The 23,329-nt window shown below is 53.6% G+C and overlaps 13 protein-coding genes across 13 annotated transcripts; 5 read left to right on the forward strand and 8 right to left on the reverse strand.

Moving 5' to 3' along the window:
• Nucleotides 1-601: 601 nt before the first annotated feature.
• BJX68DRAFT_264831 (uncharacterized protein) lies at nt 602-1,794 on the forward strand (the record flags this gene model as incomplete). The annotated part of the gene is made up of 2 exons (XM_071045068.1): nt 602-1,633; nt 1,705-1,794. The coding sequence occupies 2 exons, from the start codon at nt 602-604 to the stop codon at nt 1,792-1,794; spliced, it is 1,122 nt and encodes a 373-aa protein (XP_070901249.1).
• BJX68DRAFT_232786 (bZIP transcription factor) lies at nt 1,707-3,713 on the reverse strand. The gene is made up of 4 exons (XM_071039544.1): nt 3,194-3,713; nt 2,244-3,114; nt 1,920-2,184; nt 1,707-1,867 (listed from the first exon to the last, which is right to left on the reverse strand). Exons 1-3 carry the CDS (start codon nt 3,299-3,301, stop codon nt 2,090-2,092), a joined length of 1,074 nt encoding a protein of 357 aa, XP_070901250.1. The 5' UTR covers nt 3,302-3,713; the 3' UTR covers nt 1,707-1,867; nt 1,920-2,089.
• Nucleotides 3,714-4,769: 1,056 nt separating this feature from the next.
• On the reverse strand, nt 4,770-6,437 carry BJX68DRAFT_38889 (uncharacterized protein). Its single transcript, XM_071049086.1, has 2 exons — nt 6,334-6,437; nt 4,770-6,280 (listed from the first exon to the last, which is right to left on the reverse strand). Exons 1-2 carry the CDS (start codon nt 6,365-6,367, stop codon nt 4,839-4,841), a joined length of 1,476 nt encoding a protein of 491 aa, XP_070901251.1. The 5' UTR covers nt 6,368-6,437; the 3' UTR covers nt 4,770-4,838.
• A 597-nt stretch (nt 6,438-7,034) lies between these two features.
• Nucleotides 7,035-7,468, reverse strand: BJX68DRAFT_264833 (uncharacterized protein; the record flags this gene model as incomplete). The annotated part of the gene is made up of 2 exons (XM_071045069.1): nt 7,035-7,146; nt 7,242-7,468. The coding sequence occupies 2 exons, from the start codon at nt 7,466-7,468 to the stop codon at nt 7,035-7,037; spliced, it is 339 nt and encodes a 112-aa protein (XP_070901252.1).
• An 870-nt stretch (nt 7,469-8,338) lies between these two features.
• BJX68DRAFT_264834 (uncharacterized protein) lies at nt 8,339-8,803 on the reverse strand (the record flags this gene model as incomplete). Its single annotated transcript, XM_071045070.1, has 2 exons — nt 8,339-8,492; nt 8,601-8,803. The coding sequence occupies 2 exons, from the start codon at nt 8,801-8,803 to the stop codon at nt 8,339-8,341; spliced, it is 357 nt and encodes a 118-aa protein (XP_070901253.1).
• Nucleotides 8,804-9,405: 602 nt separating this feature from the next.
• BJX68DRAFT_274604 (Rho family protein) lies at nt 9,406-10,291 on the reverse strand (the record flags this gene model as incomplete). Its single annotated transcript, XM_071047691.1, has 3 exons — nt 10,020-10,291; nt 9,550-9,958; nt 9,406-9,471 (listed from the first exon to the last, which is right to left on the reverse strand). The coding sequence occupies exons 1-3, from the start codon at nt 10,208-10,210 to the stop codon at nt 9,406-9,408; spliced, it is 666 nt and encodes a 221-aa protein (XP_070901254.1). The 5' UTR covers nt 10,211-10,291.
• Nucleotides 10,292-12,352: 2,061 nt separating this feature from the next.
• BJX68DRAFT_264836 (uncharacterized protein) lies at nt 12,353-13,275 on the reverse strand (the record flags this gene model as incomplete). The annotated part of the gene is made up of 4 exons (XM_071045071.1): nt 12,353-12,466; nt 12,544-13,014; nt 13,076-13,117; nt 13,216-13,275. The coding sequence occupies 4 exons, from the start codon at nt 13,273-13,275 to the stop codon at nt 12,353-12,355; spliced, it is 687 nt and encodes a 228-aa protein (XP_070901255.1).
• A 561-nt stretch (nt 13,276-13,836) lies between these two features.
• On the reverse strand, nt 13,837-16,253 carry BJX68DRAFT_274607 (Zn(II)2Cys6 transcription factor; the record flags this gene model as incomplete). The annotated part of the gene is made up of 4 exons (XM_071047692.1): nt 16,080-16,253; nt 15,366-16,031; nt 14,473-15,310; nt 13,837-14,406 (listed from the first exon to the last, which is right to left on the reverse strand). Exons 1-4 carry the CDS (start codon nt 16,163-16,165, stop codon nt 13,837-13,839), a joined length of 2,160 nt encoding a protein of 719 aa, XP_070901256.1. The 5' UTR covers nt 16,166-16,253.
• Nucleotides 16,254-16,795: 542 nt separating this feature from the next.
• Nucleotides 16,796-17,761, forward strand: BJX68DRAFT_264838 (SDR family oxidoreductase; the record flags this gene model as incomplete). The annotated part of the gene is made up of 3 exons (XM_071045072.1): nt 16,796-17,094; nt 17,174-17,542; nt 17,617-17,761. The coding sequence occupies 3 exons, from the start codon at nt 16,796-16,798 to the stop codon at nt 17,759-17,761; spliced, it is 813 nt and encodes a 270-aa protein (XP_070901257.1).
• Nucleotides 17,762-18,104: 343 nt separating this feature from the next.
• BJX68DRAFT_232793 (dihydrodipicolinate synthase family protein) lies at nt 18,105-19,318 on the forward strand. Its single transcript, XM_071039545.1, has one exon. It carries the CDS (start codon nt 18,350-18,352, stop codon nt 19,292-19,294), a length of 945 nt encoding a protein of 314 aa, XP_070901258.1. The 5' UTR covers nt 18,105-18,349; the 3' UTR covers nt 19,295-19,318.
• On the forward strand, nt 19,298-19,670 carry BJX68DRAFT_232794 (uncharacterized protein). Its single transcript, XM_071039546.1, has one exon. It carries the CDS (start codon nt 19,338-19,340, stop codon nt 19,545-19,547), a length of 210 nt encoding a protein of 69 aa, XP_070901259.1. The 5' UTR covers nt 19,298-19,337; the 3' UTR covers nt 19,548-19,670.
• Nucleotides 19,671-19,786: 116 nt separating this feature from the next.
• On the reverse strand, nt 19,787-21,444 carry BJX68DRAFT_274609 (major facilitator superfamily domain-containing protein; the record flags this gene model as incomplete). Its single annotated transcript, XM_071047693.1, has 3 exons — nt 19,787-20,400; nt 20,455-21,214; nt 21,268-21,444. The coding sequence occupies 3 exons, from the start codon at nt 21,442-21,444 to the stop codon at nt 19,787-19,789; spliced, it is 1,551 nt and encodes a 516-aa protein (XP_070901260.1).
• Nucleotides 21,445-21,933: 489 nt separating this feature from the next.
• On the forward strand, nt 21,934-23,205 carry BJX68DRAFT_274610 (glucarate dehydratase family protein; the record flags this gene model as incomplete). Its single annotated transcript, XM_071047694.1, has 1 exon — nt 21,934-23,205. One exon carries the CDS (start codon nt 21,934-21,936, stop codon nt 23,203-23,205), a length of 1,272 nt encoding a protein of 423 aa, XP_070901261.1.
• Between the last annotated feature and the right edge of the window lie 124 nt (nt 23,206-23,329).

Consider the following 23,329-nt stretch of genomic DNA (forward strand, 5'->3'; position numbering starts at 1 on the left):
GGCACAATAGTTGACTCTCAGGCGCCTACATCATCAATCGCTCTCATCGTACTTCCCTCCACTACCATTAGTATTAACTTCCGTAGCTGGCCCCATCCATTATATCATATATCTTGTCTCCACTCTCGGCTTAAAAAAAGTATATCAAGGACGATCGTTTATTTCAGAATTTGATAATGATCCATAGTGTCTAGAACCATTCGCAAGAGCTTTTTATCTCTGAATTCGAGGGCTATATACGTAGAGTCGAATAAAGTAGCTCAGGTAGGCATCATTTGTTTGTTCTACGAGTAATACCTAGGTAGCTGGTGCAATGGCCTCTCTGTATCCTTTTTTTCAGTAGCTAAGCTATAAAGTACATATGAAACCAAAGATGCTTCGTACAGACAGGGGTTGTGGGCAGTGCTCTTGGCACCCCGGGCGACTGGCCCTATAGTTCTGGGATAATAGGCCGTGGGGTGTTGGATCACATGGAATTCATAATGGCGCCTATTATCAGCCTCACGTCTGATACACGCAGCTTGAGTCTGCTTTTGAGATCATGTCTATTCCATCAAACCGCTACCTACCTTATCCCCGTATATCTAATACCCATGCGATAATGGGTCTACTGCCCATATCACTATCCCCCCCCCTCCTCACCACCCTCCCCTTCCCCTTTACGACCGCCACCCAAACAACAACTCCTGATCCAATCCCAATCCCGGCCCCCCCGCAAAACATCGAAGCAGACCTCATCTTCCCCACAAACACCACCTACACCCCGCTCGCCTACTTCCCCCTGATAATCGGCCTCACAAACACCCCCGTCACCTGGCCACTGCATGCAATCCTCTGGATAATTCTGGAGCCGCTCGACGCCGAAACGCGGAATCACAGCCACACCGGGGGATACGAGGAGTGGGAACCGTTTCCGTTCCCAGCAGATGGTGGGCTGAATTTCACGGTTGGGATTCCGCCGTCGGATCCGTACATCTATCATGTTTTTCCGGCCATGTTGAGGGGGTTTTCGCGGGGGAGGTGGAGGGCTGTTTGGGAGTTTGGGTTTCTGCATAGTTGTCGTGAGGGGAGCGAGAGGGTGGATGACCATTGGTGGGATTGGGGGATTGGGAGGGAGGTGTTTTTTACTATTACCGATGATGATGATGATGATGGCTACGGCGACAATGACAATGGCAGCGAAGGAGGAAGAAGAGACTCGATTTCAGAAGCGCACGACGTCGACGACGTCCTCCGTTCCTGGGACTGCACGACCCTCGAACCCCCATCGGGCACAGCAACAGACAGCGAGCTAGCCGCCGCATTCGAAGTCCTCGGATGGAAGACTCTCGAGCCGGAGCATGGGCCACTTTCAAACTACACATACTGCCCGATCCTCAAGAACAATATGAATGCCGGGGCGGGGGCGACAGTTCCCGAGCCGTGTAACTTGGTCTTTGGGGAGAGCGATATCGAAGCCATTGTCGCGGATGCGAGGCGGATCTCTGGATGCCATGGGCGGACGCTGGGGGAGATGGAGTGGGATTGTTATGGGAGGGAGGAGAGGATGAGACGGAAGTGGAGGTGGGGGATTGGGGTTATTGTGCTTGTTCTCGGGGTTTATACTGTGGTTGCGGTTGGGAGGGGGTGGAGGGTTGGCAGGCGAGGGTGGATGAGGTAGATGGGTTGGATGCTGTTTACTAGGGCTAATTGGAAGGTACGTAGGTGGGTTACCTGGGCAATGCGCGGTCGTTCCTTCTCTATTTATCAGACGGTATATCGCAAATAAGGAAGGCGCGCATCCTGCTCAGTTAGGAAGGCTCGATCCAGCATAGTTTAGAATTGGCAGGCACGATGGTCACCATGGAAACCCAGTTGTCCATCGCTCCTTCCGTATATGTCAGAGAATTCTATGGCCGAAGATGGGAGGAGCTACCGACCACCCCAGTGGACACAACAATCGCTCCTGCCAAGATTGGCCCAATCTATAGTGCATATCCGATGGTCTCCCCTTGCCGGACGTGACGTCTGCATCTTGGAGAAGAGGATCCAGGTATGACATTCGAGAACCATTAATGTGTATTGTCCATGGTGCGATAAAAGGGACGACCTACTTCTCCAACAACGACAACGCAATCGCCCTTTCGACATCGCTGCGCCGAAATCCAGGGCTATGCCCGAGACATATCGATTTCTCAATTAGGGCTGCATCGTTAGCCAATCATTGATATTCACCCACAGAAGAAGGCAGTAGGCCAACTCACCCGACGTGAAATCCAGCGCCTTGACCGTCCTCCTCGTCCGCGGAACCTCCTCTTGCATCGGCGACACAATACACACCTCATTCTCGCGCAAATACCCAGCCAAATCATGCATATCAAACCACTCCCCCTCCAGTTCCCCCTGCACCTCCGGCGAAAATGCAGACAGCGGGCTCGATGCCGTCGACGTCTCCCACTCTCTACTATGCTCCGGGGGGAGATAGAGCTCCGGATAGTGCGTGCCTGCACCACCGAGCTGGAAGAATGGGATCTCGGCAAAGGCTTCTGGTGGTCGCTTGTTGAGCCTGGCTACGAGGCGTGCGCGGAAGAATGAGGTGATTGTGTCTCGGGGTACGAGGGTTAGAAGAAGACGGAAGGGTCGCCAGAGCAGTTCAAGGGGGATTTTGGGGTTATTGAGCATGACGAAGCCGTGGTAGAGGCAGGCGATGCGGAGCTGTTCGATGAAGTCGGGGACGTCTATGGGTGTGTCTTTTGTATTTGGATTGAATCCAGCGAGCATGGCGGAGCGGTATGCATCGTGGAAGACGTCTCTGTTCGGTGACAGGCTATACTCTATACCCGAAGAACGCTGAGCCTCTTCTGGTGGATGATGAGGCAACCCATCCCCACCCTCCTCATTCGCCTCGGCAAGACTAAGACACGTCGCCACCATACCCCTTAGCGGGTCCGCGAGGTTCGGAAACGAAGTACGCACGCCCGACTGCACAAGCGCATCACTGAAAGAAACAACCGCACTCCCCATCTGCTCCAGCGCACTCTCGAGCTGCACAATCCGGCGCTGCAGCGTGGCCGCCTGCGCCTGGTTCCGTGCCCGGTATGCCCGCTGCGCCATGCGCACTTGCATTCGGCGCTTCTATACGGCCAGGTGGCTAGAATTAGCGGTGGAACTTCGCGGGGTATGCGTACGCTAGGGCCGGGGGCAGCCTCCTTACCTCCCTGGAGTCCTTATCCTCCGGGCTGTCAGACCCGGTGGGTCTCGGTCTGGTTCGCCGGGCACGTCCCGAGCTCGAGCCTTTTGCGGGTCGCTCCGGGGGTTCCATTTCGATGGCTTGAATTTCTGAGCGATGGCCGAGGTCTGTTTTGTGATTTTGCTTTTCGTCGGTACTTGCGAGGAGGATAATTTCGGGAGAAAGAGGATGTCGAGGGCGAGCGGGGATGGGTTGTCGTTTCTTTCGGCTCCGTGTCAGCGCTTGGCTCGGAGTGATCACTAATCAGCATTTCACCCAACAATCGTGCCATATGAGCTCAAATAAGGCCATATGGGATGTAAAGGCCATCTGAGTGCAAGGAAACTTATAAAATATAGGTTCTAGGGATATTCGGATGAGTTAGGCTGAGAAGAAGCTTTCCAGACTCCGTTGGCATCCTTTGATATTGCCTTTGACGAGGTATAGCCAAATCGGGTGGCGAATGGGTCAACAGTCATCTTCCAAGAGAATGAAGCATGAGGACAGGCATCTCTCTTCTTGGGCTTCCATTGCCGATCCACGCTGGTCGAAGGAATAGCAAAGTAGGAGTCTGCGTGAAATCCCGTCCGAGCTAATGGTTCTCAACAAACTGATCAAGCCCACCAATCTCAATCCCAGACCCCTCAAAACCAAAACAAGGCCCCTCGAGATAAAATCACCCCTTTTTCTCGGGATCCTTCGCCTGCCGATAAAACTCCAAGCCCTCTTGTACCCCGTTGCTGCCCACAGTCCAGATACCCTCTTCGATCAACCCCTTCCATCGTACCAACAACGTGACCAATCGAGTTCCGTGCTGCGTGAAGGACGGACAATCTCCATGCTGCCATAGCTGTGTCCCATACGAGCGTCGATTAAATCGGCGGGCAGTATGGTCGAAGTAGAAGGGTAGTACGTGGGGAGGGATAGGCGGACTGTATCTGCCCATCCGTTGTCTGGGCAGATGTAGAGACAGACGTCTGAATCTGTGACTGTGACTGTCTCGCTACGGTTCTGCCCTCGCTTTGCGGTAAAGAGGATCAGTGCGTCGTGTTTTGCGATTCTGAGTGCAAGCTCCGGGTTCATAGTTGTGTAGGTTGGTGTTTGGAGGGTTAGGGCATCTGGGACGGGGACCGGGTGCGCTGGGTCGTATATCGTCATACCCGGGGCAATGTACTTGAACAAAGATCGCTTAGCGGCTGTGAGGAAGGCGCGAGGGAAGCCTTTCACCTCGTCATCGTGTGAGTCGTCTGCAGTGGGGAGTAGCTCGGCCAGAGAGCTTCACACCTGAGACAGGATACACAGTGTACTCGTGTTTGCGAGGTATGATGGGCTCTCACTTATCAAGGACTGCGTCGAGGCTGGCCGAATCTCGCATCAAAGTACTGTATATCCACTTGTCATGACCAGTGGTCGAGAACACGTCTTAGTGCTTACTATTATCTGAAGCCACACATAAGAAAACGTAGCACCATGGTCTTTTGATTCGAAACTCAATAGATGGGGAACGAGAGGGTCGAGGTAGAGTCTGTAGTACATTGAATGAAGGTGAGCAGTGGGAGTAGGACACTATATAGATTATATTAAGATTATTGTTCTAACTATTATACATTCCTCAACAGCCCTTTGCCCTTTAATCATCCCTCAACCTCTCAAACCCAGCCCTAATCCCCTCACAAACCCCTTCAACAAAACTTCCCTCCTCATCCACTCTATCCAACCCCAAAGCCCCAGCCTGCCAACTAACCGCGATTACCAAACTCCCTCCTTTCACACTAACAACATTAAACACCAGCGGCGCACTAAGCACATTCCCCGGTTGGACGAAGACCATCTTGGTGACCCTGCACTTGCTACCCACAGCAGCAGAATCAAACGCCAACAGGTTACTAACCTCGTACGAAGAATCCCTCCTCTCCCCGATCTTTCCTAACGTCCAGCCCCGGATACTAGGTGCATACCGCAAGAGTCCAATCGCTTGGTCCTGGAGGCGCATGCCGCATGCGGCGAGATTGCGTGTCATGGTTCTTGCTGATTCCCACATCTTCTCTGATAAGGCCGGCTTCTTTTGCGCGACATCACCAGAGTCAGCAGTAGACGAAATCCGAGGATGAACCTCGTAGTGGCCCGAGACATACAACCCCCACTCGCCCGCCGGGACGCCAATCGAAGCACGCATATCGACCGCCGTTCCGGAGACAAAGTTTGTGACTTCCTTACTTGGAAGTGTCTCGCTCAGGGCACGCATGATAAGCTGGTGGAGCGTCGCGGTGAGTTTTGCGCCATGAGCCCTTGACGTTGCAAGCGCATTCGCTACAAGCGGCGCCTCAATCTCGAGTAGTCGCACACGACTACACTCCGCCGTCGAATCAAAAAATATGGGCGCGCCCGTCCACGTCCCCGCGTCAATGGAACTAGCCGAAGCGCGGAGGCCGAGGATGTGCGTGAGCGTCTTGGGGAGGATGGCGCCCGCGAGGGGTGCGAGGAGGAATTTCCAGGATATGGGAAGGCGCGCGGGCGTGTCGAATGGTTCGGGGAGAGTTTGTTTTGGAAGAGAAAGTGAGAAGGATGTGTCGTTCTCGGGGGAGGTAAGGGACTCGATCCAGGCGGCTTGGAATGTGCGGTGGAAGGTGAGACCGACTTTTCCGTCGCCGATTGTGTGAGAGAAGGAGAAGGCGACGAAGCAGCGTGTTGAGAGTGGGTTGGCCGGTGCCAGAGGGAGAACGACGATGCGCCAGGGCGGGATCCCAGCGGGCCACGGCCTGTCGAGTATCGACGGCAGAACCTTCTCAATTGCCCCCATTTCATTCTCCCCCGTCGGCTCAGGGAGGATAGAGATATGCTCCTTGAGATCCATCCTGGAAACACCCTCGTAGGCCGCCTTATCCGTATCCTTGCTACTAACGACGACGCTGAGAAACGGATATTCGAGCACGCATTGTTTCAGGGGCGCGATAAATGTCTCGGGCAAAGTCACGTCCACATTTTCACTTTCGATCTCGTAGATTGCGCCAATGACCAGCGCGTTGTAGAACCCGACGTCTTCGCGACTGATTGTGCGGCGTTCGTTGGGGCCTGATTTGTTTTGTCAATGCAGGTCTGCGTTTAGGATACGGGTGCTGACTTACTTGCGAGTCGGAGCAAGGTCCGTGGCTCGGCCATCTTTTCATGTGGGTGACTCTGAGGTGTAAGATATGCCGTGGAAGGCTTGATCCGGGTTTCCCGGTTCTGGACGAGGTTGAATGGAGGTTGAAAACCAGGCAGAAGAGTTTAATTAACCTTGACTCGCGTGGAACCCGCTAGCCCCCTTGGGTATAAATTTAGCAGTCCGTATTATAGACCAGTTTGGGGGCGGAACTATTAAGTCTGGGATCCCGGGATGTATGCCGCAAAGTCTATTCAGACTGTCTTAAAGCAATACATGGCCCTAATGCTTCTATGGATAAGAAAAGTCCGCCCGATCCACGTCCGCGGAATAGAATTCTTCGCTTACAAAGTCAACAGCGTATATTGTTCAACTTCTAGATTGCAATTCTCAGTTATACCAGTAGACTATGTGAATCTACTTACAAGGCATCTTTTGTCCATTCTAGGCTACTGATATTCAGGAATAGGTAGGCGCCACGTTACTACACAATCCAATAAAAACACCCTGCACCGGGGGGGCAAATCCCCGCGTTCATACAGAATCCAATTCAGGTACAAGAAGTTTGGCTGTATGCTTATATTGTCGCAGTATGACCCTTGAATAGTATTGGCTAAGGCCGGCAGCACACATTACTATCGAGTACTAATTGGCCGTACATGATAGCGAGATCCATAACCTGAATCAGCACTGAACCTTGATACTCCCAAAGAGGACCGAAGTGCACCCAGTCGCCGAGATGACCTTGCTGGACCCCCTGCAGTTCAACCCACTCCAGGATGATATCTGGCAGCCGCTATTTTGTATCAGCTACCTGGGCCAACTCTCGCTTTCCTTTATAAAATAAACCCCGACAGTGGCAAGCACAAAGATAGAGAGAGAACAGCTTACACACTCTCATAAACATAAATTGACCGCGCGGGCGACGACACGGGGTAACAGCCACCTGTGCTGTCGAACTGGTACACGGGACCAGTGCAGGTGTCGCCGCCCGAGTACCCGAATCTGGCGTGGTTGGCGTGGGATTCGATGTTTGCCTCGGCGTTGGCTTCGGGGGCCGGGGCTCCAGCGGCGAGGATGCTAAGCATGCTGGGGATGAGGAGGTGGAGGATGCGCATGGTTATTATTTTTGTTGGGCTGGTTTGTGAAGAAGATGACTTGGTTAGGCTTTCTGGGGGAGCTTGAGATGGGGATGGGTATGAGTGAAGAGGCATAGGGGAGAGGTTGGAGGGGCGGCGCTCTTTATAGGTTTTGACCTAGTAGTTTCCAAGTCAGATCTGTACTATATGTACCAGGATAATCAGGCCTAAGCAGCTATATCTGTGGTTAGTGTTGAGGTAATACGCTCACGCAACTACTGAACTAGCTAGTAGTATCTGTCGAGAGTCTGTCAGACGATCTATGGAGTACGCTTACGGTGCCATCCGTAGGGGGTGACGAACTACTCTGCGCCCAGGATGCGAACCAAAAAAAGCTGACATGTAATTCAATTGGCGAGGTTTACGCAGGTGGGCGCCCGACGCTGGGTCCACGCATACGGCAAACATCACTGAAGTGTATGGGGGAAAGAGGGTCGGGGGCCGCGGGGAAGCTTATAACAGACAGCAGCATTGAAACCGCGAGTAAAATACCTCACTTGCCAGATATAAGCGGGTCATCTGGTGCTTGAGTATAATGCTTGTTAACCTGAGCCTCTTGGTTCTTGAAACCGGCGACCTACTCGCTTACAGCGTGGTTAGCCTAGTTGATCGGCCTTGTAGGATAGCAGGTACTCTAAGCAATATAATTCACCAAAGGACAACCAGAATGTGTATCTAGACCGCCGCAGAGTGTTTTTACCATTAGATACGAGGTCGAGAGCACTGATCAATTCAAGAATTCTCTTAGGGGCATCGCTCCTTCAAGCCGTTATAGCGAAAACCCGGTAAGCGGCGACGAGCAGTGTATACTGGATAGGACGCAACATAAGACGTTTCTGGCAATCATCGCTAGAAGCACGTAACAGAGACACTCCCAAACGGGACAGCCTGGCACTCATTGAGATGAGCCAACGCTCCAGCCACGGGGCCCATAATTCCGGAAGAAGCGATCTTCGAGGAGCCCCCGCAATCCTTTCCGCTCCATGTTGTTATGATGCAGTTCCTACTCATCCATCAGTCCTCTGACTTTTATTCTTCCTGGTCCAGCAATAACGAGAATAAAATCTAAGCAGAAAGGGCAAGGACAAGATAATCGCGTAGTAAGACATACACATTCTCATAGACATAGATAGCCCGCGCGGTAGATGCAACAGGGAAACATCCAGCGCTGTCGAATATGTATAAAGGAGCGTTACACGTCGCGCTACCGGTATATCCGAATCTGGCGTGCCCTGCACGGGCTTCGAGTTCGGGGGTTGGTGCTGCTGCTGCGAGGCTGAGCATGCTGGGAATGATAAGCTGGAAGAGGTGCATGGTGGTCGTTGGAGAATTGTTTGTGTATATCTTTGCTTGTGTCGAGTATCGGATTGATAAACATCAGACAAGATGGGGTGAAGTGTCTTGATATACTTACTGTATTGTTGGCTTATCTCAAAGTAAGCCCTAAGCAGGTGTTCGCAATACGCTCGCGCAAACTGGTATCAGAGGGAAGAAACCTTGTATAGAGTACGCTTACGGAACCACGTGGTGTAGACAAACCACGCTTACTGGACCTCAGTCGCAGGATTCGTCGATATAAGTTCGCCTAGATGACTTGGATTTATCTACTCAGGTAGTACGTAGAAGTCAGCAGTACAGGACGCCGGGTATTCTGGATAGAAAGAGGATGCTTCATGCGAACCGTCAAATGCCGGTGACCAAGTAGTAAGACTGCCCCCGTGTGTGCCAAATGATGACGACTTTGATTCCCACATGTGAAAACCGGTCTTCTGCCATTCCCCATGCTGTAGCTCTTCTCTTCCGCGTGCCGACGGGGCTAAGGAATATGCTTGAGCCTCTAAACTGTGAGCAAAGATATCCGTACTTGCTAACTGAGTTAGTTGCAGTATGACTAGTTATGTTAGCAAGGCCCTACCTTATATAATTGCACAATCTCTCTTTTTCTTGATCTCCGGCCTCGGCCTCTGAGAAGCAAGGATTGCCTACAATATCAGCCAGCGTCAGCTCATCCGGATTCCAAATGAACGAAAAGCAAAACCAGAGCAAAATTTATAACGAACCTCTTTAAAAACCACCTTGACATTCCCACCACTCCCCTCCCCCAATTTAGCCGAACACTCCACATACCCACTCGCCCCCAACTTCCTCGCCATCTTCCTCCCCTCCTCCTTGGAAACAGGCACATTAAACCTCCTCTGAAATTCCGACCTCTCCCTCTCCCTCCGACATCTCTTCGCCTCCTCATCATCACCATCCCTCAAATCCGTCTGCATCCCGACAAGAACCCACGGCGTTCCGGGACACGCCGCGCTGATTTCATCCAGCCAGCGATCGCGCACGTTCTCGAATGAGGCTCGCTTCACAACGGAGAAGCACACTAGCAGGATGCTTGTGTCTGGGTAGGACCGTGCGCGGAGAAAGTCGTGTTCTTCGAGGACGTGCGTGTCCCAAAGGGCGAGGTGGTATTTTCTAGTCCTGGTTGTTAGACGTAATCCAGCAAGGTCTGGGGATGGCCCGGGCGTGGTGTTACCCGAGGTCTTGGACGTAGTTGTCGGATACCCTTGGGAGATACTGGCCTGGTTCGACGAAGATGTTGTTCGTGTACCGAATTAGCAGGCTGGTTTTGCCGACGTTGTTGTCGCCGACGAGGACGCATTTGATGTGCACTGGGGCGAGGGCCGGGGATGCCTTGGTCTTTGAATTCTCGGAATCTTCTGCCATTATGTGCTACAATTCCTTACTAGAGGTATATCTTCGTGTCGGAGCGATATGTTGAATCAGGTCGTCAGCGTGGTTCGAACGCGAGCTGAAGCCCGTGTGTTGGGAAGAACTACTGACCCTGAGTCTCAACATACGAGGTTGACTAACCGCATCTAGTACTAGGCATCCTGTGAGGCCAGGGCAGTATGGTAACGAAAAATGCCTTTAGAGATGACAACATCTACCCTGCAATGATACCGAAGCGGCAGTTATAAGCTGCGGCAGCGGCCTATGCGAAGGAGTTCCTGCTGTGCGTCCCTGCTTCCAGTCGCGCTTCTTCATCCAATACCCTATCGGTTTCTGCTCGAAATCCAGGAGGATTCGCCGCAACTCAGGTTGGAGTAGCTCGGCTCTCGAGGATTTTCTCGACAAACAAGCATGCACGATCAAGGCGGCGCACTGGCGGGACTCGATTGTGGACCTGTTAAAGGTGCTTGGCCTCGAGTGGGACGGGGGGCCGCGTGTATGGCTTGCGGAGAGTTTGCACGTCGACACGAAATCCGCCTTAGACCACTCGGCCATCTTGCCTGTTAGATGTTTATTGTTTCATAATGACAGCCTATAAACCATAAATGCATACTGACTTCCCTGACAACGAAGTTACTTGGAGCTACTTTGCACTTACATTCGAACAAAATAGATTAATTAATGTTGCTTGGTGACTAGATCTCTCCTCTGTGCTTTTGTGCCTTGCGCTAGTCAAGAACTTTATGCTGCGAGTATCGTGCGACTGGTTATCGCTCTGTACATCTTTCTCTCAGCATATATATGCCCCAGCTTTCGATCTCCCACATATGCTTTACTTTGAATATGCGACCTCGTGGACTCTCGGATAGTCATTTCTAGTGTGTATTATATAGCCTAAGATATAGACAGCCATATTTTCGGCATACCCCACAGACCCTGCCCGAATCTTCTCCTATCCAACTCAAACTATATATTTTGACGTGTTCCAATTGATATCCGCATTTAGGAACAATGCTGCCAACCTGAAACCCAAATGTCCAAAAACACGATAACGAGAGTCAACCAAGGCTCTGCTCTCTTTCGTTCATCTCTGACTTTGATATACAACTCCCATAAACGGGCGGCGAGAAGCCGCTGCCCTCTTTCCTTACGGTAAGCTAAGCCCCAAATTCAAAAAAAAAAAAAGTACCATACCACGAAAAGTGATGCAGCCATGCAACGCACTGCACTGTAGATCTAGGCTTCACGGGTGGTTGAATCTTACGTCCGACCAACCCGTCCCAGAGTCCAAGAATGCAGTGCAAGACTGATCCCTACCGAAAACAGCGACCTGCAGGACAGAGATGTCAAAGGGTGGGATTCCACGCTTCTGATCCTTGCTTGCCCTTGGCTTTAGGGGGGCTGTCGCCAATGGTTATTGGATTTTGTCTTTATGCGACTAGGCATCTAGCTGCATTAGCTCTCGACGTCAAGAGTACTGCAATTCTAGCGTCTGGGGGACGTTGCCCTGCTATGGATAAGAATTGAACACAACCCCCAGAGCCCAAAATTGTAGTGCTATCTAGGTATCTAGCCGGAATCTAACCATCCATGCAGCCTGCCACGGGCAAAGACTGGAGACCATACTCGAGTAGACTGCGATGGAACCATGTCGGGGACTAAAAGGGTTTCTTACTCTGGTTGTGGTTGCTACTAGGGGCGCTGGGCTGCAATACACTATTATATATTATAGAAAGGTACATTACGCCCAAACATCCCTTCCTGCCGTCGTGATAGAACATAGATCGAATGTTGAAACTCGGTCTAGTTGAGTGCCAGAGATTAGACGACCAAGGTAGTAACCACTCCAAGATTGGGCTCGGAGCCAACACTGCCTGAGCCTTTAATCAAGCCCTCCTGGAGCGTAATTTTGCAGTGTACAGTACTTGTAGGATACGCCATGTGAGTCAGGCCGGAGGAATTACCTTAGGCCACATGGCGGACCAGTGACGATCCGGCGTCGCTGAGATTCTATCAGGACTTGATCTTGGGATCCTGGACAATGCGAACAAGAAAACCATCATGTAGCATTCGCAACTAAGAAAACAGAAGGAAACCCATACCCTGCCTGCAGGAACAAAGTCAAGTAGAGCACCACTACTGCTCCCCAAACTGATAAACAAGAACCGCCTTCTCAATCGCAGACCCCTTGGCCGCAACAGCCTTGCATGTCAAGCGCACCTCCTCGCCAATCCTCTCGACGGCCCAGATCTATACATGGGTCAGTACATACCCTGCAACAGCAGGAAGACCGGAATAGACGGCGGAAGCAAAAAACATAAACACACCTGCTCAGCCGTCCACCCCTCCGCACCACCAGAGATGAAATCCTGCACAAATGCCCTCTCCACCACATGCCCATTCTCATGCTCGCCGACACCAACAACCTCAACACCAGCCCCCAAATACTCTGCAACCTCGCTCTTCCGCACGGCCGTCTCGACAGCCAAGTCCGGTCTAACCCGCCCATCCGCACCCCGGATTCCATCCACAAACCGACTCTGCACTGTAATCGCCGCGCCGGAGACTGCGTCGACGTGATCGTGCTCCGTCCAGTCGAGCGAGCGGGTTTGCTCGACGCCCGGGAAGATACCCCGGAGGCCTTGCTGCATCATTAGCTTGACGGGCTCCGTGGTGCCGGTGCTGCCATTGGAGGCGGCTGCGGCGGCAGTAGTGTCGGGGGTTGTGGTTGTTTGGGTGATTTTCAGCGTGATTGTGCCAGACGAGACGGCTTTTCGGCGGAGCCAGCCGATTCCTTGCTACTGGGGATTAGTTGAATAGTCCAACATGACAGAAGTAGATGGGCTGGATGCACAGTACCAGCTTTAGAGCTCCATCGAGGTTCTCGGTTTTGGATTTGTCCTGTAGAGGTGGTATATTAGAACTGCAGCCCACCATAATCTGGATTCTCCTTGCGATGCATGCTGGAGTACGGAGTAGTGTAGGTAGGGCTGACTCACAATGGTCCAATCACCATTCAGATCGCGGATGCTCAGCGTTGCGGGCGGGGAGACGGTCATCTTGCTCGCGGTGCTCGGATAGTATAGAATGAACGGGTCAATGGATTTTGGCTGTCTTGGGTCGCGTCGCGAGGAAAGAAAAGAATCTTACGGATGGTATGATCTGCAAACTCCAGGGAAAGGGCTGGGCAAGATATACCTCTCGCAGAACCCCAGGCTCCCACTCACTGATCAACGCCCCCGTACCCGCTGCGGCACATGGGCAACCAAACGTACCGAGGCGAGGTGGATAGTACATGGCCCCTTGAAACCCACATCTATCGACAGGGGTGGTGTCGAATATTTGAGTCAAGCCATTTGCATCAGCGTTCACACTGGGTTGGTTCCCCGGAATCATATTAGAAGGGTCCGTGTTCGGTTCGGTACCCAGCATTTCTACGGCATTTGTTGACCCCCGGGATCGACGAAACAGCCGCAGTTTGGATGGAAGCCGTGAAACAAGTTTTGTTTCGTTTCATTTCATCAGCCCTGTCTCATATCACTCCCCCATCGATCGAGTACTCTGTATTTATCTATGCCTCCACGATTTCCAGGCCAAAACGGCCCCCCAGAAAGCAAAGTCTAGAAGCGAAACCCCTCCCCCTCCAACAACAAATCCAGATTCCCCAGCCCACTCGAAACCATGCTCGTAAACTGGCCCCACCCGGCACAATCCGTCTCCGAGAAACCCAGCCCAGCCATATTCGCCTGGAAGTCGAGCGCCGTGGCGCTGTCGTCGAGCGAGTCGTTGGTGTAGCTTGTTGCGGCCCCGGGGCTGTGGTTTACCAGGGCTGGGATTTGGCTCGCAAAGGGCGCTCCTCGCGCGTGCGAATGAGCCTGGGTGTGGTGCTGTGAGTGCGGCTGTGTCTGAGTCTGAGAAAGAGGATGCGAGGTCGTCGCTGTAATACTGTTCTGAGTAGGTACATTCGCAGGGGCAGATCTCGTCTGCCGCGTCGCCTCGACTCTAAGCTCCTCGAGGACAAGGCAGTACCGCTCTGACAACGATCCCTTTTCGGCAATTGCAGACAGATGCGACTGGCACCGTGTCGCTGCGGAAAAGTAGCTGCTGTAGACCTCGGCGGGGTATGCACGGTTCTGGATAACATAGATGTACAGCATTATTGTTGCGCTAAAGGCAAAGTAGGATGTTATCTAAAAAGTATATTAGTCCTTCCATGTTGTGATGATGCATCCAGATGAGATAGAAAGAGGGCATACCCAAAGCGCGCGAAAAAGCTGCCGATTCTGCGTAATCTCATCAATAATCCTAACCGTCTTCATGGCCGCATTCAAACACTCCTTGACACTCTCTTCCGTCTGCGCGCGATGCTCCCCTCGCTGCGCGAGCCTCGCAAAATCCCTCAGCACAAACGGCCGATGGGTCAGGATAATCGAGTGCCAAAAGGTTAGATTCAACACGTTCCTCTGCCGCTGGAAAATCGGCATAATCAGTGCCGCGCTGAGGACATCTGCGTCGAGGAACCAGGCCAGTTCCGCGCGCCACTCGGTTAGATCTCGACAGATCGTTTTGACGGCCGTCGCGCGCCGGGTCTCGGATACGGGCTTGATGGAGTAGAGATCGCGCAGGATTCGGCTTATGATCCGTGCGATCTTCATGTGCGCTAGAGGAGCTAGCATCGTGGTGAGGCTTCGCGTTGGCGCGGGCGTCATGGGCATGTTGATCTGCGCGGCCATGAGTTCGTGGTCTTCGACGCAGGCCGGGAGTTCGGTGTCGACGTCGTCGTCGTGGAAGGAGCGGGGGCGACCGAGTGCTGCGCTCAGGTATGCGTCGAGCGTGTATGCACACCAGAAGGTGCGTCGCCGACACTCGGCTTCGATGTGGGTTATGCCCGCTGCGGGGTCTGGACGGCGGTTCCTGTTTAGGCCTATGGCCAGCGCGAGATGCGAGACGGTGCCGAAGAGACTCCAGCAGTGGTTGATCCGGGACTGCGTGAGGAGGTAGTAGCATTGCGTTAGGCGGGCCTGGACGCTAGTTAGACGGATCGAGCCTTTTTCTTTGGAGAGTTGGTGCTCGGCTGCGAGGTAGTAGCGCGCGCTGGGCTGGTTTAGTACACGAGCATGGCGTTGGATGTTTTCAGGGATGTGTGCACCTTAGATCAGATGGTCCAGGCCGGTCATTGTCCGGCATGTAGACCCTCGCAAGCGAAAAGACCATGAAGAGCAGCGCGACTTTGGCCGGCGCACTATGCGCATCACGCATGACACCAAGCGTATCATAGAACTCGGCAAACCACTCTTCAATCGTCGGTCGATGCAAGAACCGATACGTCGGCATGGCGAAATCAAAGTACCGGTCTACAAGGCGATGTGCATCATCCCGCGGGAGCATCATACAGAATGACGGATCGAATTCCGGAAGATGTAGCGGCGCATCGCCGAATGTGAATATACTACTCGGCTGCGCGAACGAGATTGCTTGGTGCAGGCGCTTCTGTACCCTTAATAGGAACGAGACACCAGATGCGGGCCCAATGTAGTGGCCCTGCAGGTCTGTCTGCGATGGCTCGGGGGAGTTGCGTGATGATGCTTCGGCGGAGACATGTTGGTGGCTCTGTAGCAACTCGGGAGCGGCGATGCTTGCCTGAGATGTCTCTGGACTCGGGAGAAGCGCAGAGTACGCTCGGGGACTGCTGTCGTCGTATCCAGAGGGGATGCCGAATTTGCGACCCCGAGTGTACGAAGAGTCAAACGTGCATCGTGCTTTTGCCCTGATGCAGAATTGACATGGCTGCGAATTGTTGCATTTGATTTTTCTCCTGCAGAGCATCAGCTAGTACTTTCACACCATTCGAGCTGGCTCCTACCTCTTGCACCGATCGCATGCACGAGTCACCCGCACACGTTCGCCGTTACTTCTCCGCTTCCTCGGGGTATGGTTCTGCAGCGGCATGTTGACGACCCGTGTGACGCTCAGCGACAGCGGATAGACAGAAGATAAGCCGGATCATTGACGGAACAGAGGAAAAACGAGACGGAAAAGCACGATGGAAAAGCAGCGCGGGACAGCTCAAGTGCGGGGATGTGCTCCGTGTTGGAGACACGGGCTACATCATCTGATGGATCGACCATCCTCTACTGGAATGGCGCGGTTTCATTGGAGGTGGCAATAAGCCCATCACTCGAGCCGGAGCCCTCCATGTTTCTTTCCGTGACAGAGTTCTCCGCGGATTGAAGCTTCTTAGGGTTAAAGCTGCAGCCGAAGAGAAGGTCTGCATGCTTGGGAACGGAGATGGGACCCTCGACGGAAAAGACCATGCTGCCATAGCCTAATTCATAGTGTTCTGTCGACCAAAGACGACAGCATACGAGGGCGCTACGCGTAGCTACCTTCGGAGAATCTCCACCATTGAATGCGATGATGTAGGATACCCGTCTCCAATCTCCAACTTGGAGAGCTATACCCCCAACCTTCATATACCCAACATACATATCAGAGCGGCAATTCCTCTCCCTCGCAGCGTAGCGCAAGCATACACACACTCCCATCCTTCCCCATATTGCACACTTTGTCCATCTCAACATGTCCACCCCCTCCCAGCGCCTAACCGGCAAAACCATCCTGATAACGGGTGCCTCGTCCGGAATCGGGCGCTCCACAGCCCTCGAATTCGCACGAACATCCCCTTCGAACCTCAAACTCATCCTGACCGCGCGCCGCATTGACAGACTGCAAGAGCTCGCCGCGGAAATTACAAAGGAGGCACCGGGCGTCAAAGTCCACCCGGTGCAGCTCGATGTGAGTAACGCGGATGAAGTGCGTGGGTTTGTTGCCGCGTTGCCCGAGCAGTTTAGGGAGGTTGATGTTTTGGTTAATAATGCGTACGTGCACCACTGTTACCTGCTCTGTCATGATCTCTTATGGCTGGAGGCTAGCCAGCTAACACGTGGGTATGAACAGCGGCCTCGTAAAAGGCGTCGCGCGCGCCCCCGAGATCGCCGAAGAAGACATGAACATCATGTTCGCAACAAACGTAACCGGCCTCATCAACATGACACAAGCGATTTTGCCTTCTATGCTCGCGCGCAACAACGGCCAAGGTGCTGGGGACATCATCAACATCGGTTCCATCGCCGGCCGCGAACCCTACGTCGGCGGCGGGATCTACTGCGCGACCAAGGCGGCCGTGCGCTCGTTCTCGGAGTCGCTGCGGAAAGAGCTTATTGCGACTCGGGTTCGAGTGGTTACCATTGATCCAGGGCAGGTCGAGACTGAGTTTTCGGTGGTGAGGTTTGGCGGGGATAAAGCGAAGGCGGATGCGGTTTATGCGTGAGTCCTCCGCCTTCACATTCTACGCCTTGCGTGGGAATTGAGTCTACCTTGATACTGACCAAAATTATTAGAGGATGCGAACCGTTGACACCCGAGGACGCCGCAGAGGTGATTGTGTTTGCGGCGGGGAGGAGGGAGAATGTGGTTGTTGCAGACACCCTCTTGTTTCCGAATCATCAGGCTAGTGCTACTATCATGCACCGGAGGGGTGTGTAGATGCTAAGGCTTTGATCCCAGAGTCTCATAGATGTTATTATAGAGAATTGATTTGGTTTCATCATACCTGCTCATGGTTTTTCCTAGACTCGCTCCGCAAAGCAGTATACTTCTAAATAATAGTGAGGCAATTAGGGCTAACTCCCAACAACGCAAAAAACACCTTACGTTGTACTGAGAAAACTTAACCGCTGTAAGCAAGACAGAGTTCTTTCTGCCCCAGGATGGGGACTCCAACGGAATCTCTCCATAGTTAGATCCTGGACAACCTGCCAAGCGTACGCCAGGATTCCGGAAAAGCACCAACCTCATCCGTCATCGGCCATCCTCCGCGTTTGCATATCCGTGACTCACATCCGAGTCTCCTCCGACCTCAGACCCCATACTGAGGAAACTGAATGAGGGGAGAGGATAATCGCTCGGGATAATGGCGACCGGCACACGACAGCAGCTCTCGATACAGCCCCAAAGTCCAGAATCCCAACGCAGGCAGCAAGATATTTTGCTTATAGGGTTGCGATACCCCTCTACAGCCTAAGATTTCAAATTTAAGCTGCCCATTTCACTCAATCGATCTATAGCAAGATAATGACCCACCTCAAGGTCCCCCCCGGGGGCGTCTGGGCGCCCGCAATCACCTTCTTCAACCACAAAACCGACACGCTCGACACAGACTCGCAAGCGAAATACTATGCGTACCTCTCGAAAACGGGCCTCGCCGGCCTCGTTGTCCTGGGTACAAACTCCGAGACCTTCCTCCTCACCCGCGAAGAACGCAAGACCCTCCTCGTAACTGCCCGCCAGGCCGTCGGAGACACATACCCGATCATGGCCGGCGTTTCTGGCCACGGGACGAAGCAGGTCCTCGAGTTTATAAGCGACGCTGCAGAGGCGGGCGCGAACTACGCGCTTCTCTTGCCACCGGCGTACTTTGGGAAACAGACGACCAAGGAGGTGATTTTGGACTTCTTCGACGACGTCGCACGCGAAAGCCCCCTGCCCATCGTCATCTACAACTTCCCAGCCGTCTGCAACGGGATCGACCTCGACAGCGCAACCATCGCCTCCCTCGCCCATCGCCACCCCAACATCGTCGGCGTCAAGCTCACCTGCGGCGCCGTGGCGAAAATCACCCGCCTCGCCGCCGAATTCACCCCCGAGCAATTCGCCGTCTATGGCGGGCAGTCGGATTTCCTCATCGGCGGGTTGGCCGCAGGCTCCGTGGGCACAATCGCGGGGTTCGCAAACGTCTTTCCGAAAACAATCGTCCAGATCTACGAACTGTATCAGAGCGGCAAGTTTGCCGAGGCGATGGAGCTGCATAAGAAGGCGGCGCTGGCGGAGCAGCCGTGCAAGGCGGGGATTGCGTCGGTCAAGTATGCGGCGGCGATGACGACGGCGAAGCATGCGGGGATCGAGGGGGCGCTGGGGAAGTTGAGGCCGAGGCGGCCGTATAAAGAGGTGGATAATGCGGGGAAGATTGCGGTTATGGAGTTGACGGCCGGGTTGGTTGGGATCGAGGACAGTTTATAGATTGTTTGAGGCTGTGGTTAGTCAGATATATGAAATATTTAGCATGTCTACAAATGCTCTACTTGGTTCTGAAGCTGGAGGAAGTATGTACCTGTTTAGTATGGAGCTTGGGTCGGTGCCCGCGGCATTGATCGTTCGTTCCATCCCTGACCTATGGTCGGCATGCGGCCATCTAAGGAAGGCACATCCAAGATGGTCTCAAGAAGGAAGGAGCAACCCATGGGCTGCCAGTTTTGGCAGGTACAATCGGTAACCCTGACAACCTAGGGAGACCATGGACCCCGTGGATGGCAATGAACGGTGGACGCGATGGATATATTTCACGAAACGTGCGCGCATATCGGGATACAGGATAGAGATAGAGATTATCACCAATAGGCCATCAAGTAAAATGTTATCCATTCCAGCCTTCCTCCCATCTTTATTCTCCCATAACCCAGCCAACCCCTCCTCGTTCAAGAACCAACCGGCCACCCAACCACCACATTCCACCTACAGAACATGCACAAACAACGGCGACCGATCCCCCATATCAAACAGTTCCTCCTCGGTAAAGCGCACCCTCGCCTCCTCCGCAACCGCCGCCTTCCTCTTATTCGCAACCTTATAACTCCACTCCAACAACGCCGCAACAACAACCCCCGTCCCCCCTAGTGCCAACGAGATCCCAAACCCAGTATAATACTTTGGCTTCTCACTTTCCAGATACATGAAACTCCCCAAGATCCCACCAACATTCCCCACGCAATTCATGAGCGCGATCCCGATGGCGCGCCGGGACGCGGGGGCGATGTTGTTTGCGTTCCAGGAGGCGGCCGCCGCTTGGATCGGGTAGATTCCTATTACGGCGAGGACTACGGCGAAGTAGGCGACGCCCATGTGGGCTTCGAGCTCGCCCTTGAGCGAGATGATGATGCTGTAGGCGACGATGACGATGAGCATGGGGATTATTACAAAGGGCATGCGCCAGAAGAAGTGGTCGGAGAGCCGGGCGAAGACTATGGCTGAGATTGCGGCGGCGACGTAGGGGGGTGCTGAGGTTAGCTGGGCGTTTGTGGTGCTGAAGCCCATGGATTTGGTTATTGTGGGGAGGGTGAATTTCGTTCCTATAATTCGTTAGATGGGGACAAGGACGTTATTGGGTGTGGAGGGATGGGTACCATAGGAGAGTGCAGACTGCACGAACAGGAACCAAGCCTGCATGTAGACTCGCCAGTTTGTCAAAACCATGCGGAGATCCTTCCACTTGAACTTGGACTCGTTCTCGACGCGCCCACCCTGCTTGATGAACATGGACAGCTCAAGGTACTGAATCTCATCGGGCTCCAACCAGCGCTTCGATAGGGTCGGCGTATCGATCAGGAAGAAAAAGCACGCAACCCCCAGCACAACAGTGGCAATTCCCTCGATGATGAAAATCCACCGCCACCCTTCATACCCAGCAACACCATGCATCTCCGCAATCGCAGCGGCAAGCAGGCCCGAAAACGCGCCGGACAACGCACTCGCGCAGTAAAAGTACGAAATCCGCAGCGCCAGGTCCTTGGGCATGTACCAGTACGAGCAGAGATAGATGGCACCGGGAAAGAAGCCCGCTTCAAAGATACCCAGGAGGACGCGGACGGCCATGAGGCTACCGTAGTTGTTGACGAGCCCCGTGCAGGTCATGATGATGCCCCAGGAGACAACGAGGATGCCGAGGTAGGTGGAGGGCCGCTTGAACTTTTTGAGTAGGATGTTGCTGGGGACTTCAAAGAGGACGTAGGGGATGAAGAAGATGGCGAGGACGGTGTTGTATTGCACGCCGGTCATGTTGAGGTCTTCGACCATGCCTTCGACTTTGGCGTTGCCAATGTTGGCGCGGTCGATGTGGCAGCAGAGGTAGAGGAGGGCCAGCATGGGGACGAGGCGGATATCCACCTGATATTGTTATTTTCCTGATCAAAGCGTTGGGTAGAAATCGTCAAACATACCTTGCGAAACACCTTCTTCCGCTTCTCCTCGGGATAGTTGATATAAAAGTCCGCATCCTCAGCGCTCAAGCCGACAACACGAAAGGTCCCAATCTCAGTGACCGGACTCTCAATGTGCGTAGACTTTTCAGCATCGGCCTCGTCGACCTTGCTGATCGAGTTTCTCTTGTCTGCCATGGTGCCTCAGTGCAGCGATTCTCCACAGAGCAAACACAAAGATGAAGAAGAGAAGAGGTGTGCACACCCACGACGATCAACGCTCAACCAGGGGCCATATATACACCGCCAGCCCGGATATGCAGTCTATCATACGACAGCAGCTTTCCCCAGATCTTCAGTGCTACTCCGGTGGGGAAAAGGGCCTGTGCATGGGCGACGGATGGGCGGCCAATCAGCTTGCTATGAGTAACGGAAGCAGCATCCGCGCTCGACTCCAATGCATATCCGTGAAGATTGGATGGCCACGGAATGAGCGTGGCGGTGCTTTTCCGGGGCCATTTCCACCTCTACCCCGCAAACTGGCGGTCTTTGGAGTCGAAAAGGCCGGGAAATTCTCCGGGGCAAGGTCGGTTAAATATGGACGAGTCATGATTCTTGACCTGTTGATTGTACGTAGCACAGTACATTCTTGCCCAGATACGAAGCCGAAGAGAATAGGCACCGGAAATGTCGACTACTATCCGAGAGATCGTCATCACGCCCGTGGCATTCCACGACATGCCCCTGCTCAACAGCGTCGGCGTGCACGAGCCGTTTGCACTGCGGAGTATAATCGAGGTCATTACAGACACGACATACGGGCTCGGCGAGTCCTATGGCGACTCGGCACACCTCGACAGGTTACAGAAAGCAGCAGAAGAGATCAAGGCCGCAGCACTCTCAGTCTATGACACAAATGCCCTCTACAAGCTGTGCGTCGACAGTCTCACGGGAGATGAGAGTACCGGCGGCGACGGGATGGCGGGAATGGTCACGACTGCGTCCGTCGCGGATAAGGTGTTTTCGCCATTCGAGGTTGCGTGTCTGGATATCCAGGGAAAACTGGCCGGCATTCCTGTTAGTGCGCTGCTCGGAGGGCGAGTGCGAGACAACGTGCAGTACTCGGCATACCTCTTCTACAAGTGGGCTGGCCACCCCGGGGATGCAGACGACGAGTATGGAGCAGCACTAGACCCCGAGGGCCTCGTAAAGCAGGCGCGCAAGATCATCGACGAGTACGGGTTCAAGGCGATCAAGCTCAAGGGGGGCGTCTTCCCACCGGCAGACGAAGTCGCCGCGATCAAAGCGCTGAACGCTGCATTCCCGGGTATCCCGCTTCGTCTTGACCCCAACGCCGCTTGGACAGTCGAGACCTCAAAGTGGGTTGCAAAGGAACTCGAGGGCATTGTCGAGTACCTCGAAGACCCTGCCCCGGAGATTGAGGGGATGGCTGCCGTAGCAGCAGAGGCGACGATGCCATTAGCCACGAATATGGCTGTCGTCGCCTTTTCGCATCTCCCCCCTTCAATTGCGCAGAATGCCGTGCAGGTTGTTCTCTCAGACCATCACTTCTGGGGCGGGTTGCGCAAGTCGCAGACGCTGGCTAGTATCTGCGCGACGTGGGGGATGCGACTCTCCATGCACTCAAACAGCCATTTGGGTATCTCTCTCGCGGCAATGACACATCTGGCCTCTGCGACGCCGAATCTCGACTATGCATGCGACACGCACTGGCCGTGGAAACGGCGCGATGAGGATGTCGTTGTGGACGGCGCGTTGAAGTGGGCAGATGGCGGCGTTGCCGTCCCCACGGCACCGGGGCTGGGTGTTGAACTTGATAGGGAGAAGCTGGCTCGGTTGCATAAGCAGTATCTCGACTGTGGAATTCGAAAGAGAGATGACACGACGTATATGAGGAGGTTCAAACCAGAGTTTTCGCCGCATATACCGAGGTGGTGATTCATGGCGCGAGTGACATGGTCGAATGCCCATTGCAGAACGTGCATTTCATTTCTTCACGTACATAGATATCATAGCAATAGATTGTCGGTTCCAGGCTGATCCGACTACTGGTTTAGACGGG

This window comes from Aspergillus pseudodeflectus (assembly GCF_044049435.1).
Source record: "Aspergillus pseudodeflectus strain CBS 756.74 chromosome Unknown BJX68scaffold_12, whole genome shotgun sequence".
Lineage (NCBI taxonomy): Eukaryota > Fungi > Ascomycota > Eurotiomycetes > Eurotiales > Aspergillaceae > Aspergillus > Aspergillus pseudodeflectus.

What these genes read in the sequence shown, in the direction of transcription:
- BJX68DRAFT_232786 (XM_071039544.1), bottom strand. Translation starts at nt 3,301, where the DNA reads ATGGAACCCCCGGAGCGACCCGCAAAAGGCTCGAGCTCGGGACGTGCC. An exon ending in AGGATAAGGACTCCAGGGAG is followed by an intron (nt 3,115 to 3,193) that starts GTAAGGAGGCTG and finishes CTGGCCGTATAG; the next exon opens with AAGCGCCGAATGCAAGTGCG. An exon ending in GGCGCTGGATTTCACGTCGG is followed by an intron (nt 2,185 to 2,243) that starts GTGAGTTGGCCT and finishes CTAACGATGCAG; the next exon opens with CCCTAATTGAGAAATCGATA.
- BJX68DRAFT_38889 (XM_071049086.1), bottom strand. Translation starts at nt 6,367, where the DNA reads ATGGCCGAGCCACGGACCTTGCTCCGACTCGCAA. An exon ending in GACCTTGCTCCGACTCGCAA is followed by an intron (nt 6,281 to 6,333) that starts GTAAGTCAGCAC and finishes AAAACAAATCAG; the next exon opens with GCCCCAACGAACGCCGCACA.
- BJX68DRAFT_232793 (XM_071039545.1), top strand. Translation starts at nt 18,350, where the DNA reads ATGACCCACCTCAAGGTCCCCCCCGGGGGCGTCTGGGCGCCCGCAATC.
- BJX68DRAFT_232794 (XM_071039546.1), top strand. Translation starts at nt 19,338, where the DNA reads ATGTCTACAAATGCTCTACTTGGTTCTGAAGCTGGAGGAAGTATGTAC.